This window comes from Brachyistius frenatus, unplaced genomic scaffold, assembly GCF_029030835.1.
Source record: "Brachyistius frenatus isolate BFR_SWC_R1_liver_20210118 unplaced genomic scaffold, ASM2903083v1 Contig_1, whole genome shotgun sequence".
NCBI lineage: Eukaryota > Metazoa > Chordata > Actinopteri > Embiotocidae > Brachyistius > Brachyistius frenatus.
In genome coordinates this window covers 2698948-2715084 of record NW_027210600.1, presented here as the reverse complement: position 1 = coordinate 2715084, position 16137 = coordinate 2698948, and the positions used below count along the sequence as shown (strand labels likewise).

Genomic DNA, 16137 nt, shown 5'->3' with positions numbered 1-16137 from the left:
TGGAAACCACACAAGGTCCCACAGCAGTGGAGCTGACTGTCAGTCAGTTAGGTAGCACTGGAGAAATAGGTCATAGAGCTAAAAATACTTATCTATGTCTCTCTCTTTCCCTCTCTCTCAGTCTTTCTGTATGCCGTCTTCTTAAAAAAAAAAAAAAAAAAAAAAACTAAAACAGATAGAAAGTCTAAATAAGGGGATGATGAAAAGAATAACTCGGGAAAAGAAATACCCTTAAAAACATCAGACCTCAGGCTTACTCCCATACGAAGAAAGAAAAAAAACTGAGAGTGAGAGAGGAAATGGGAGAGTGCAACAGTGTGCGTGTTTCCCTGTCTGTGCGTTTGTATATGTGCGTGCCTCCACACACACACACACACACACACACACACACACACACACACACACACACACACACACACACACACACACACACACACACACACACACACACGAGTGATACCACACAAATGAGCGAGTGAGGGAATGAAAGGGGAGAGATTGAAAGAGAAAGAAAGATCGAGAAATGGATGCTCAGGCTTGTGGCTTCAGCCATCACGCGAGGCTGTTTGCACACAGAGCCGGTTATTACATGGAACTCATTTAGCTCGGCTCAGTCAGGCAGGGCACAAATAATATCACATAGGCCCTGCCACAACTGCTGCCAAATACCACAGCACAAGATGATCTACATCTCCCCCTCTAACCAGCACAAAGAAGTAATATCACTGAGATATATGCCACATGCACTGCCATTTTGACAACCTGTGATTGTCCTGAAGTCAAACTCCTGCTGTTAGCTTGATTTAATTGCACTTTTTCCCTCAAATGTTTTCATCTTAAATGCTTTCATTTCATCAGAATGAAATGCAAAACATTTAGAGGTTAAATATTTGTATCTTCTATGTAAACATAACTCTTAGTAATGTGAGTCATTTGGCAACAGTAGACTATAAACCCTTTCTGTCAGTAGATGGTCCAAATCTACAGTAAATCCCTCTAAAGGAACTCTTAGGTAGAAGAAATCCAGCAAGATTTAAAGGGATCTGACAAAATGCATAGAACATTTCCATCACAATAGGGTTTTTTGCTGAATATTAAAACAGTGACATCCCTTGATTCACAATGTAAAGAAGTGTGGTTGGTGGGGGAGGGGGAGGAGGAAGAGGAGTTGAGGCCAAAAATCGGAAAAATAGGGAAAAAAAAAAAGGAGCAAGACAGAGAGGAAATGGCTGAACAAAAGGGAGACGGCCAAACGAGTGATGGATCGAGAAAGTGATGAAGAAGGAGGGAGGCAAAGTGGAAGACACGGCAGCAGGGGTGATGGGAGGACAGGGAGGAAATACGAAGGGGAGAGAGATGGAGAGGGAAGCAGGGGGGAAGAGGAGAGAAGGAGAGATTAAACGAGTCTCTAATCCAGCGGAGAGATGGACGGGGAGAGGACTGGTATGGATATGCCATGGTAGACTGGAGCATCTATAGCTGCTCTCCTCCGCTGATTTGCACAAATGAAGCCTCCACTGTACTTCCACACGCATCAACACGGCTCACTGTAAGGCCCGCTCACACTCAGCTGGACGGTGGGCATCGACTGCTTCCCACAGAACGAGCATACACTGTGTTAACTGTGATTTATTGCAGAGATCCAACCAGATTTAAGGATATTGAGGGACACAACAGGCATTGTCTCCACGGCGCCCAGCCAGCCACCCTATTAAGGGCCGACTTTGAACCAAATTTTGCAAGTTGTTTGGCCCATTTTGGATAGGCTTCTAATTTGTGAGCCTCTAATAGCAAGTTTGTTTGTAGACATGCTAATTACCAGGGCTTGTTTAAAAGCCCATTGCAGAGTGGTAACTGGAACATCGTTAAACCCATACTGCGTAATGATGGCATTTATACAGTTGGTGAGATGTTAAAGGGAGCTTTGATTGCTGTGGCCTTGTGTAATAAGTACATTCAGCTTTAGATATGGGGAAACAGTGATGCAGCATCCCTGCAGGGCTGATACTGGCTGACAATTTGGCTTCTTTGTTATGTACCTTATTTTTTCCTCGCCTTTGTCTAACTTCAAGCACTTAAAAATCAATGTAAGACCACCATTTCAAATTGGGCTGCAGTTCATTATAGTCACTGGCTCTGAGACTCTTTTTAACCATCTACTCCTTGTACACTTCCCCCCTATCCTCTTCCTTGTACCACAACCTCTGTCCTGGTATATACTCCATGCAAATCAGTCCATTTAATCCCCTGACATGGTGTCACTGAGGGCCTCTGGGATCAATCTGGCCACACTTTTGCTTTGCTTGGGTGAGCATCCCATGGTGGAAAAAGAGGGAGAGGAGAGGAGAGGAGAGGAGAGGAGAGGAGAGGAGAGGAGAGGAGAGGAGAGGAGAGGAGAGGAGGAGAAAGCTGTGAACTCAAGGGGTATAGCCTCCATCCCGTTCACTTGCCCATTCCTGTCCCATAATGATGCAACATTACTACATATCTTTAAAAAAAAAAAAAAAAAAACAACTTTAAATTATCCATCTCACAGTACATTTTACTATTACTGAGGTCTTTGTTTTGTTACAATACAAATGCATTTATCCAAAATACCAAAATACCATCACAGCAAGTCAGGGGCAGATGCCCAATCACTATGCCATTGCAATCCAGTTTGCTCTCTTTCCTGTGAAGTGCTCTTCAAAGCAGGCACGTACAGGGCAGTCGTTCATGGAATTGCACGAAATGTCGCCTGTGTCTACATCTCAGAGGGGTAGACAGACAGACAGATAGACAGATAGATAGACAGACAGACAGGCAGTCTATATCCCATTTCCCCGCTCAGGTAAAACCTGCACAGCATCTGATGTGCGCCTCGGCTTTTTGCACACAGGTCTTGTGACTTTTCTTTGTTTCAAACTGCCTAAGCTGGTGTGCTCAAACACTCCTCGGTTGTAGGTTTATATCGGAGCTATTGTTTGTTTTCTCTCTCTTTTTTTTTTTTTTTTGCAAGATCTGTATAAGTGTACCCGCTGACAGACACACATCAGCCAGCTTTTGGCGGAGAGCCCAGGCGGGCAGCAGGCGTCTGCATTCCGCTGAAACCGGTCGTAGGAAAACTAACAAACAACAACAAAAAAAGACCCCCGAAAAACCCTTCTTGCACAAAGGGGATCATCACAGAAGAAAGTTCACAGGGAATCCGCGCTTTAAAAAAAAAAATCCCTTAGTGGAGATAAATGTCCGCTGTGATGGGGCTACGTTAAATATAAAACGCCGGAATGCTGAGATTTTATTATGGGCTTTATTCTAGGCGCCGAAGATGAAAGCAAGTCTCGGACACGCGTATTTACCTCAGCCTATGCATATCCGAGAGGTCCGGCAGTAAAGGTAACGCCGCAGCCTAAAACCCGGACAGCGAGCTTTATTCTGCCTACCTGTTTACCCCCTCTGTGTCCCAAAAAAAAAATTGCACAGAGGTACTCTAAGGCCATCTAAGCTCCCTTTCCTCCCGGCCAGCCTGCCACTCCAGCCTGGCTTTGACCGTGATCTTGGCTGGCTACACTGGCAAGGGACATACCGGGTCACCCAAATCTACCTCCAGCATTCCTCCATATCCCTGCACACACACGCGCTGCTGCTGCTGTTGGCTCAGGGAAATGATTATATGAATTGCATCGGAGTGCAAAATAATCCCCACCATGCCCAAAAACACGGAAACCTCCGTAAGCTTCAAATACAACTTTTCTTCAGGGCTGAGTCTCATCCCCTGGCATTATCTCAGTCTCTGCTGTATGCATTGCATGTATAGACGTGTTGGTAAATCACGCTGGGAATTATCTGGCAATTTAAGGGTCCCTAAATTGCACTGACAGCATGCACAAAATACACAAACGTGCAAACACCCAGGAGATGTGTTGTACTTACGATTTGAGGGGGTTCTGTACCGCTGTGGCCATTTTGATATAGTATGATAGAATGCAACACTGCAGAGCCCGGTATTGTACATGTAATGTAGCAGCTATTTCAATTTCATTCATTCTCTGGGGCTGCGGCTGGAGCGAGCAGCCAATGGGCGGCGGGAGCGCTCCGTGACAGCTTTGGGGAAGTGTAGTTTTTTACGCATGTCAACATGAAACATGTCGGGGAGCAGCGCACTACAAGTACCAGCGGGAATAGCGGGTGGAGTGGACCACAGTCCCGCCTCGGACGTGTAACGACCCCCCCCCCCCACCACCACCACCCTCCCGACCCCCCCGCAAAAAAAAAAAAAAATCTGAATTTATAGAAAAAAAAAAAAAAAACGTCTACAGTTATGGGTTGCAGGGCTGTCAGTCTGAGGATACCAGTTTCATTGTTGCCTTGTCTGGATGATGATGGTGATGGGTGAGGTTTGAATTTTGGCTACACTGGCTCACACTGGCCTGCTGACGAGTTTATCTTAAAAACCATGTCAAGAAATGATTAATTTTGTTTGGAATAGAGTGGATTTATATGTGGATTTACAGAATAGGAATATGGACATAGGTGCAAATTTATGCCAGGTGTCTCACCTGTATGCTCATACTAGGGCAATTATAATATACAAACTTACTAATTAACCATATAAAGGTATTTTATTGTATTCTGCCAAGGGAAAGTTGACTATGCTGAATTATTATAGCCTACATAAGGAGTTCCCATAGTAATTTAAAGGTAAAATTAAGAGACATTGTTTCTGCATAATCTTACGTTAGTGGTGGCATCTTAATAGACCCGTGGTTAATCTTATATTAGGCCTATCTACATAGCCCTGCACTGAGCAGCTTTAATTATTCATTAATCAGGGGTGATGGTTGGGAGTAGCCCTATAATTGATTCTTTCAGACATTTGTCTCTCATGGTTGAGCCCAGAGAAAGGCTGGGACCCTCTCCAAACCCCTCACCACTCCACCCTCTATTGCATCCTTGCCCCGCTTGCTTTTTTTCTTGCCCGTGTCTTTTTGCTGAAATCTAACCCAGACAGCCCTTTTTTAGAGGTTATACAGACTAACGTGATTTAGGCTACTACAAAGGTTTATTTCAAGTATTGTTTCTGTGGTTCTTGGAACTTTGCCCAATATTAATTAGCCAGCATAGGCCTACATGAAGGAAGGAAGGAAGGAAGGAAGGATATATAGATGGAGGTATAGTCGGATGAAGCTCAGCCAGAACTGTTGGATGCTGGAATTTCTTCTTCTTCTTCTTCTCCATGTCATGTTAGCAGCAGTGGCGCCACGCTGAAGCCATTCAGTGACATGTGATATTTATAGATCTGTGCTAACAAATATTTAATGAACATTAGCAAGCAGCTCTAACATGGCAGCACTGCTCCAATAAAACACTCTCTGCCAGTTAAATGGAAACTTTAATTTCTTATTGCTGGAATTGTGAATAAGTTGCTGTTTAAAAATATATAGCTCTACACCATTTTTTTTTTTTTTTAGCTTAGTGTAGTAGAACAAATACATGGACTTGAGCTGTTTCCATATTTAATGTCAACTTTAACTTATATTACAGACTACACGACGGTGTACAACTCGGACTGTGATCTCATCTAATTTGACCATTTCTTATCTCTCGATATCAGAAGTTTGCTGAATCAACGACGGGGTTGCGTGTCATACTGCATTCTGACCACACGGTGGTGCTGGTGTGACGGACCAAACCACAGACTCCTGCGTATGACGTCACCGCCTGCGTACTTATTGGCTCCTCCTCCGACGCTGGGGGGGGAGCAGCACACGCGCTGATGTTGTGATCGACGGCAGTTATGTTGAACTTTCGTTTTGCCTTTTGCCGTAAACAGAGATGTTTTAAATAGTTGGGGGGGGGAAGCGATGTCCGGCACGCTGATGAAAGAAATGGAGAGTGTATCGTTCAGCCCGCTGCAGCCCGACGAGTGTTGCGACGGCGGCCGGAGCTTCCTGCTGGTGGACGAGCAAGAAAAACTGAAGGTAAAGTTAGCCTGAGCTAACACTTAGCTGCTAGGCTAAGACAACACGCCTATACTCTAAAAAATAAAAAAATAAAAAACGCCACGAACTACATTTTGTCACTATTTGGATGTACGCTGTTAATATGGCTCAACAAGCGTTGAGCTAAAGTTGAGGTGATTCGCGTCCTTCTCGCCACTGTTTGCTAACATCGTTCAAAAGGCTCAGAAACCCTGAAGAGATGAAACGCGTCAACTCCGACTGAAGGAGGCGGAATAACAAACCGGTTTCTCATCGGGAAAGTCCCTGGTGGGTCCTACCGCACAGCTGACCCGAGGGGGAGGAGGGGAGGGAGGGAGGGGAGCTACTTTAAACGGTGCTGTTGCTCCAGCTGTACAAAGGTTGAGCAATCATCTTTATTATCGTAGTGATCCATTAAACGTGAAGTTTAGTCCTCAGTGTGTGTCCACAAACAAACTCGTGCAAGATCTCCCTGAAACATGGTTTGGTGACACTTTACAAACACGAAATCGATCACGTTAAAATAACAACGTGAAGGAAATGTGAGAACTAAAAGACTCGGTTATGCACTTTTACAGTTGCAGTGATGACAGTAACAGACAGACTTTTTAATTATAAATGTTAAACTGTCAATAAAATGTAATGGCTGAAGGAAATGTTAACACAACATGCAGTAGTGGCAAATGTAGGGAGAGCACAGCGAGGGGGTCGTTCAAGGACGTTTGTTACGCCTGCCGTAATTGTAAGACGTATGAAAAAGTAAAGTTTTCAGCTTCGACTTGAAGATCCTGAGCTGGGAGCTGGGTCCACAGTTGCGGGGCCTGATAACCAAAAGGGGTTATAGAGTAACTGCTCTCTGCTCGGCGTGTTCCCCTCCGCTTCCTCCAGGTCCACGATGAGGCCGAGTTCGTGGACCGGCTCGGCTGCGCGGACGTGGCGGGCGTCAAGGTCCTCTCCATCTTCGGCAACACCGGCGACGGCAAGTCCCACACGCTCAACCACATCCTGTTTGGTGGCGAGACTGTGTTCTACACCTCCAAGTCCCCCAGCTCCTGTACCGTTGGAGTATGGGCCGCTTACAACCCCGGTCTCAACCTGGTCGCCCTGGATACGGAGGGCCTCTTGGGAGCCGCAGCCCATCAGAACCAGAGAATGCGGCTGCTGCTGAAGGTGATGTTAGTGGTTGCTGGTTGGCTTTGTTGAAATAAACACAGAACTGGGTTTGTTAATGCATAAGCTAAAACAAAAAATTAAAAAAGATGCTACTTCAGCCTTATTTCCATTTTCTCCATCCTCTTTTCTAGATATTGGCGGTGTCTGATATCGTAGTTTATCGTACACGAGCAGAGCGCCTCCACAACGACATGTTCCAGTTCCTGAGTAGTGCTTCGGGAGCCTACCTGAAGCACTTCACCCCGGAGCTGAGGGCCTTGTCCAGCCGGTGCGGTCTGGATGTGCCGCTCTCTTGCCTTGGGCCTGCTGTCATTGTCTTCCAGGAAACAACACACACCCAATTGCTGGGCCATGGTAAGGGAAGGAAATACAGCAAACTGCATGCATATGTGTCTACAAAACCATATCTAATTTTTTGCAAGCATAATTGCTTTGTCTTTTGGTTTTCATGTCTTGTTCTGTGGTTCTTTGTCTTTCCTCTCCGTTGTAGATGCGAATGTGGCCGGCCAAGGCGACACGCTCCTACAGAAGCGTTTTCACGACCTGTGTTTGGGGACGGAGGCCTTCAGCTCGGTGCAGTATGTAGGCACTCAGACCATCACACCTCCCACGGACTACAGCAGGCTGCTGGAGGCCGTCCGGCAGCAAGTGAAGAACACTCACACACGCTCCCCCCGCCAGCCCGGGATCGTGTTTCATGCTCTGGAAGTGAGTGGTGGAGTCGACTTTTAGAGAGCTTCAACAGCTTTCATCTGGTTTTATGTCCATTTTTCTTTGCTATAACCTCTTTTTTTTTTTTTCTGGTTTCCCCAGGGTCTGAGTGAGCGTTTCTGTGGGGAACTATCAGACGAGAAGATGACACTGTACTCCTTCTTCCCAGACGAGTACTTCACCTGCTCGGCTGTCTGCCTCAGCTGCAAGTAAGCCGATATCATCGTGTTTACTTGAGAGCTCGAAATGGGCCGGAAATTTTGACTCAAGCAAAAATAAACCCCAAAAGTAGATCCAGTCCTTTCTAAAGACTTGAGTTGTAACTCTGCTATATCTGTGCATAAATGAAACTCAACTCATCACTTTTAAAAGACATCATCTTTAATGTTTAGTCTTTTAAAAGTCTGTTGCCTGCACATCCTTCATTGACAAAAAATTTGAATAATCCCTAGATGATGTGAAGATTTATTACAGACAGCTAGGAATGTGTGGGATGTTTGTATCACACCTCCATTTAATTATTTAGCTGCAAACCGTACACATCTCTTTGTTTCATTTTTTTTATTGTTAATTACTCCTCTTACATCCTTATGTGTTTGCTTTGACTTAATATTGTTATTAACTTCTTTAATTTTGTCTTTATTGTCTTAAAATGTTCAAGTCTATCTGATTGTTTTTGTTCTGTCTGATGTTGTACAGCACTTTGATTGACTTGTATTGTGTTGCATAAATAAGATGGCTTTTTTCCCTCTCAAAGAATATCATTTATTCAGCCCTCAAGATATGGAGACAGGTCATATGGCAATTGGAGCTAAAAGAATTTCCCTCTTTACATTAACCTTTTAATCATTTGTAAGCAGTTAATTAAAGTTTTTCTGTGTGGAAACATCAACAGCCAAACAGAAATCATGTTGTCTGCGGCTGAATCAGAGTATTGGAATTTATTGTTCAACAGCAAAAATCTGTTGTTGTTGTCGCTGATACAAACCCGCTCCACAGTGGCACACATGAAGGTCGATGTCTTTTCAATGTTTTTGGAAAAGTGAAAATTGACTCTTTGCATTTCTTTGCTGAGTGGCTGAAACTTTAAGACTTGTTCTGGATTTATGAACTGTACACATAGTTTAAACATATTAACAAATCCTTTCCCCCATCACCTCTCTAACGTCTGTCGTGTTGGTCTGAACCTTCAGCATTCGCTGTAAAAATGGAATGAACCACCTGAGAGACAGGGTCCCCCACATGGCAGATGGACTGTGTCAATATGCACACCAGTACAACAACAAGGTTCTCATCTGTAAGGTAAGACAGGAGCCTCACAGCCAGTCCAGGTGAACTGCTATTGTTTCCCACAGTTCACTGTTTCAGGCCTTGTTCTGTTCTCCTCTTCCTGATTCTTCCGTAATACCGTGTTACATGCTCTCTTTTATGTATTTTACGTGTTGCTCTCTGTGTCTTGCACCTTCAGCGGTGCTATGAAGGAGGCAGAGAGGTGATTGTTGTGCCCAAAACATCAGCCTCCACTGACAACCCGTGGTTTGGACTGGCAAAGTACGCCTGGTCAGGGTAGGTAAACACACACGCCGTACTCCTTTCATCGCCTTTCAGCCAATTATCTCATGCCCATTGTGTGTTGCCTTGTTCCTCTCTTCTCCTGCCTCGCTCTCTGTCAGATATGTGTTAGAGTGTGGGAGCTGTGGTGTAATCTTCCGCAGCAGACAGTACTGGATGGGAAACCAGGACCCCGAGAGCAACGTGGTGCGATCTGAGGTCAAGCACGTCTGGGAGGGGGTGAGTTCTTCAGCCTGCTTTTCTTTTCTTTTTTACTTTTTGTTTTTACTCGCATGTACACCAGTAGAATTTGTATCTCCCGCAGATTTTCAGATATATATTAAGGATTTCATTTGACAATTTACAAAAAGTTCTGAGACTGATCTTGTAGTGGAACGCAGCACCATGATGTGCATGGAGCAGGAGAAAGAAGAAGTTACATCGCTTGATCAACATCAGCACCTGAGTTTCACACGTTGGTGTGCATTTGCGATTTCACCTCGGACCTGAAACATCGGCAGAGAAACACCAGATTATGGGTAAAAATTGGAGGAACAGAAGGAATTCACAGGGAGCCTAATCAGGTGAGTCAGGGTGAACCTGCAGATGTTCACATAGTGCTGGTCAAAGAACATTTGTAACTCGGGGGATGATATTGATCCAGCGACCAATGCTCCTGATGGAAGGAAAAAGTTGTCTCTTCTTGTTTGCATTGTGGCTCCGAAAAGTTTCTTGTGAAGCAGGCTCCGAAAGGTTTGTTTTGTTTTACTCTTATTTGCAAGTGACTCCTGGAATGTTCCTTTTGTTTTACTTTCCGCATTTAATTGACGACTCCCCTGTGTCCTTATCTTGTGACCTGCAACCAACTCGGTAGTACCATACGAAAGCAGATGCAAAGGGAATGGGGGTGACTGTCAACTGTTTGTCACACTGTATACAGTGGTGGGAAAAAGTGTTTGCCCCCTTCCTGATTTCTTATTTTTTTTGCATGTCTGTCACACTTAAATGTTTCAGATCATCAAACAAATTTAAATATTAGTCAAAGATAACACAAGTAAACACAAAATGCAGTTTTTAAATGAAGGTTTTTATTATTAAGGGAGAAAAAAACAATCCAAACCCACATGGCCCTGTGTGAAAAAGTGTTTGCCCCCTAAACCTAATAACTGGTTGGGCCACCCTTAGCAGCAACAACCGCAATCAAGCGTTTGCGATAACTTGCAATGAGTCTTTTCCAGCTGTGGAGGAATTTTGGCCGACTCATCTTTGCAGAGTTGTTGTAATTCAGCCACATTGGAGGGTTTTCCAGCACCAACCTCCTCTTTGAGGTCATGCCACAGCATCTCAATAGGATTCAGGTCAGGACTTTGACGAGGCCACTCCAAAGTCTTCATTTTGTTTTTCTTCAGCCATTCAGAGGTGGACTTGGTGTTTTGGATCATCGTCCTGCTGCAGAACCCAAGTTGGCTTCAGCTTGAGGTCACGAACAGATGGCCGGACATTCTGACCTTAACTGAGGCAAGTGAGGCCTGCAGTTCTTTGGATGTTGTTGTCGGGTCTTTTGTGACCTCTCGGATGAGTCGTCGCTGCGCTCTCGGGGTAATTTTGGTCGGCCGGCCACTCCTGGGAAGGTTCACCGCTGTTCCATGCTTTCTCCTTTTGTGGATAATGGCTCTCACTGTGGTTCGCTGGAGTCCCAAAGCTTTAGAAATGGCTTTACAACCTTTTCCAGATTGATAGATCTCAATTACTTTCTTTCTCATTTGTTCCTGAGTGACGTTGAGCAATGCTGGACACCTCTCTTTGAGTGTACATGTATTTGCTCCTTCTTGCAAGAATAAATGTCCGATATGTTTGATTTTGAGTCTAGCCTCTGAGTAATTTTTCTAACAGCTCCATGTGCATTACTATGAAGAGGAACGGTCTCAAAATCTTTTGATCACACATCGTACATTCTGGGTTTCATTTCACAAATGATTACAAATATTTAGTAGGTGGAGAGAAAAGCCCCCCCCCAAAAAAAAAAAAAAAAAATTGAAAGTACTGCATTTTTCTCGTCTTTCGCGTAAAGAAAACATGCAGGAATTGAGAGATTCTACTGGATCAACGTACTGTATGTATTGCCACGTCATCTTACTAGCTATTATGTTATTCCCATCTCCTCTTTCAGTTTGACACCTTCCTGACCAACCACCAGAACGCTGCCCAGAGGGTCCTGGATGGGATGAACTACATGATTCAGTCAGTGTCAGAGTACGGCACCGGCCCCACCAAAGCTGTCACTGCCTGGTTAACTGACCAGGTGGCACCTCCGTACTGGAGACCCAACACGGAGATCACTGTGAGTACGAACAACTCAAGCTGAGGCTCCCAACTAATACAGCAGAAGAAACTATCATGACACCAGCAACTACAAGTTAACAAACTTATTTACTCAGCACCTGCAACAGTGATGCCATCGCGGCTGTCATTGCATCCTCCTTTTCTCCCCGCTGCCCCTCAGAGCTGTCATGGATGTCAGAAGGTGTTCGAGGAGGCGGAGAGAAAGCATCACTGTCGATCATGCGGCGAGGGTTTCTGCCATCCCTGCTCCAGTCACAGGATGCCGGTGCCAGAGAGAGGCTGGGGCAGCGGTCCTGTGAGAGTGTGTGAGGACTGCTACCGCCAGGGAGGCCTTCCTGACACTAACAGCCAGGGTGAGACACGCAGCCTATCAGAGAAGCTTGTGGATAAACGGGGGTTAAATTAGAGACGTGTCCTGAAGCATTGTGCACTAGGCTTCTTTCTTTCTTTCTTTCTTTCTTTCTTTCTTTCTTTCTTTCTTTCTTTCTTTCTTTCTTTCTTTCTTTCTTTCTTTCTTTCTGTCTTCTTCTTCCTTGTTTTTTACATGTAGCATTAAGAAGGCAGGAAGTATTTAAGGTATACAAAATGCTTTATCATTGAAATTGATCCCTGTTTTTTATGTTTGATGCTGATTGTGTCTGTAACAGCTGCTGGCTTGAAATATTGTTATAGTTACTTTTCTGTCTCTCTCTCACACACACACACACACACACACACCTGTTTTCTTCAGTCTGTAAGGTGGAGCCTCGCGGTCTGATAGCTCGCAGGGTGACGGAGGTGGCCCAGTCCACACTGGACATGGTCACCACAGCAGTGGACTACCCTCTCTGTGAGTGAAGCAGCCTTTTCACGTTGTCAGCTCACTGCAGCTGGTTGCACATCTGTATCTCTGGGTCCAGTGTCGCTTGACCAATCCGATGTTGAAGATGATTGTAATTACATGTATGACAGGACAAAACTGATTTGGTCTGTCGTATCACCGACACGTTAACTTCTAGAGAAACTTAAGTTGTGTCCCACCAACTGTATACATGTTCACATGGTCATGCTTCTTGTTGTGTCGGATCGAATATGACGTGAGCAATGTTGTAATAAACCCTCAATGTATACATGATCACATGAAGTCATTGCCTTCATATGCTGTCCATGGAGGTGGAGATGCAACTCCCACCAGCTCACCTGAAAGGGATAAATGACATAAATAAATATCTTCTGGTCTCCATGCTGTCCCTCCGTCTAATACATGGTTGACTGACTAATTGGAGATTGTTTTCATAAACGTTACTTAAGCGTGGGAACCTGTTTAGTGATTCACACCAGCCTTAGTGTACCATATCCACACCTCTGATAAATATAATTTCAATGTTTAATAACCATCTTACAATAACTGTCATTTTAAAGTTGAGGTTTGGGGTATTTGATTGATGCACAATTTACTGTTTACACAGATCTGCACTGAAAAACAGTTCTTCCTACTCGGCACAAGGATTATCTGTGGAAACTGGTGTTTCAGTGTTGCTCAGACTGTGCAAAAGATTTTTTTTAATACAATTAATCGTGCACCTTGAGGCTGCCTGAGTGAAAAAGATGTAGGGGAGATGATATTTATACAGTAGATGGAAATGTATGCTAGTTCGTATACACAAATACTGAAGGAAAAGATGACTCCCAGTCTTCAATAGAACACTTTTTAAGTATTTTCACCTCTGCAGTATTTTATAGTTTAAAGTAAAGTAACAAAATACTTCCAACAAAGAGAGGCTGAAAAGAATCATGTGAACAATGTATTTTACGTGGAGTGATTTTGTTGTTTTCCGCATGTTTGTTCATGATATTTATGTTCTTATAAAAATGATATGCAATCCCCGATGACAAACTAAATATCTACTGCTCCATCGGTTCCCTTCAGGTTTCATGAAGGACGTTGCTCGACCAGACTACTGGGTGCCGGACCAGAACATCACTCAGTGCTACCAGTGCTCCAAAACGTTCACTGCAGCCATGTCGAAGCACCACTGCAGGGCCTGTGGGCAGGGTGTGTGTGGCCCCTGCTCCACACACACCAAGCCCGTGCCCTCTCGAGGCTGGGACCACCCGGTCAGAGTGTGTGACAGCTGCCACGCCCGCACAGACACCCTGTGACCAACGAGGAAAACCTTCTCAAAGTGCTGAAGGAAAACACTGTGAATCCTGGCACCGCTGCTCCGAGAGAACAAGGGGGATCGACTTCTACGGCAGAACTTGAATCAGCTTTGCTTATGTGTGAAAGACAGAAAAAAATGAGCACCATCTGGGGTCCAATGTCTAATCAGCACTGACCTAGGATCAGTGCTGCATCTCATTTGCCTTTCTTAACCAGGTGATTTTCTATCCATTACTGGGAGAAACGTATCATAAACCACCGTCACAGCAGCCCCACTTGACCAGTCAAACTGCTTTGAGGCTAACTGGACAAATGGCAAGCTGGACTCGTGGTTTTAACTGACTGCTTTTAAAAATGTAGACATTCTCCTCCCTTTAACTCTCATTATAACAGCAGAACTTGAACACTGAAAATGCACTCTGACCCTCAATGTTCATTTCTTTCTGTTTGCACATCCCTGCAGCCGTCTGTCTGCTCTCAGTTTATCTGCTAAAAAAAATGTATCAAGCCATCGCAGCCACTCGCACGGTCTCTTTTTTCACTCTTGCACTCAGAAGAACTGAGATCACGTGAGGTAAATATTAATCTCCTCAAAATCTTCCTCTGACTTCTCTCTCCTGCAGATCCTGGCAGAGAGAGTTAATGAAAAATCTTTTTGGAAAAATGTAACTCGGTATGTTCCTGCATTTCTCGGAGCAGAGAGAGATTCAAGTCGGAGAAACACAATCTGCAGCAGCGTGTGCCTTCATGGGCATCTTAACGCCCACTTCTATCACCCATAAGGTTTGTTTTTTGGGGGGGATTCCCTCCATTATGTACAAGGACTAATGAGATTATTTGTGCCTAATTGCAGAGCAATGTAATTTACAGCTTTGCTCCTCTAACTCATATACAGTTGTATCTGCAATATGGTGAAATGAATGGGAGAATAAAATGTGTAGCTAAACACCTTTAGACATTCCGGTTTATAGAAATATCTGTATGATAATGTAGATTAAACTTTTCTGAGGTTACTATAAGTGAAGCGGTGATGCTTCAGGAGGCTGTCTAATAATCACGAATACACAGACGCTCGTCTTGGGACTGTTGAGTTGTTGATATTTGAAATAAGCAAAAATAAAATCACCTGGCAACATGAAGTTCAAATATACACACCAATGAAAACAGATTCATGGAAAAAGGACTTTCTCTGTAAACATCCTGGATGCTTTAATTCTGTCTAAAAACAACCACCTGAGTCTCAAAGATGCTTTCCAGTCAAATCTAGCAACTGACAATCTTGATGGTTTTTTTTCTTTAATAACTGACGTTCATCCAAATAAAGATAACGGCACGATTTTGTGTTCAGTCACCTCTGATTTAACCGTCGCTGCTCACGTAGCTAGATGACGGACCATAAAGACGATGGCTGTGTCTGACATCACTCGCTCTCACTCATTCTCCACTCTGAATAATCGACAGTGGTCATTTTTGCATTGCATTGTGGGATTGGTAGCAGACAGTAATGTACGTGCCACAGACTCTACAATTACAACATACAGCGCACTGTATAGTGTTTTCAGAAAGCTGGCGTGACAGTAGAATAAAGGGATGTATTTTGAAAATCAAGTCTTAATACATTTTTATGCCTTTTTATAGGATAGTTTTGAATTATTTATTTTTTTCCATACTTTAAACCTGCATACCTTCATTTATGGTATATTACTCCTATCCCATGCTGGAAAAAAAATACTTGTAAATGATTATGTTTTGAGCAGAAGAGTGAAAAATGTCTTTTACTGTGTGTCCTGACAAATCTTTCATATCCTGCGTTTTTTTTATGCCTCCACGCCGGCGACAGCCAGAGACATAACATCATAACATCAGGTTGGTCGTCCGTCCCATTCTCTTGATTGCGATATCTCATGAACACCTTGAGGGAATTTTCTTCAAACTTGGCACCTGTTCCGTCCTGATATTATAGTAATCCACAATAATATTAAATGCAGCCAAAAAGCCAAAATGAGCGTCTCCTCCACTAAATTAGTTTTACTTCAATCAACTTTTATTCAATCCAAGGCCTGTTTCCAACACTTGTTTTATTTGTCTTTTTCATTTTAAGTCAAGACATTTCTTAATTATGGGGAACATTCTCACACTAACTTTGAGTTGTAATAATGAGTTTAACTTTGTTTATTATTATCCCTTCAACCACACAGAAGCAGAAATGTATTTCTTCAACTCTTTACCCAAAATGCAGATACATATGTTTACTTG

The 16137-nt window shown here is 43.8% G+C and overlaps 2 protein-coding genes across 2 annotated transcripts in view; one reads left to right on the top strand and one right to left on the bottom strand.

The window, feature by feature from the left end:
- The window catches only part of dpf1 (double PHD fingers 1), a 45932-nt gene extending 41813 nt beyond the window's left edge, over positions 1-4119 (bottom strand). Inside the window, 2 exon segments of the mRNA XM_069696687.1 lie at positions 3913-4103; positions 4105-4119. Coding sequence (XP_069552788.1) covers positions 3913-4103; positions 4105-4119 — 206 coding nt within the window.
- Positions 4120-5737: 1618 nt separating this feature from the next.
- LOC138618744 (zinc finger FYVE domain-containing protein 1) lies at positions 5738-15217 on the top strand. Its single transcript, XM_069694716.1, has 12 exons — positions 5738-5960; positions 6849-7130; positions 7265-7487; positions 7624-7841; positions 7947-8053; positions 9038-9146; positions 9313-9410; positions 9518-9635; positions 11566-11736; positions 11899-12091; positions 12469-12567; positions 13648-15217. Exons 1-12 carry the CDS (start codon positions 5844-5846, stop codon positions 13878-13880), a joined length of 1968 nt encoding a protein of 655 aa, XP_069550817.1. The 5' UTR covers positions 5738-5843; the 3' UTR covers positions 13881-15217.
- Positions 15218-16137: the final 920 nt, after the last annotated feature.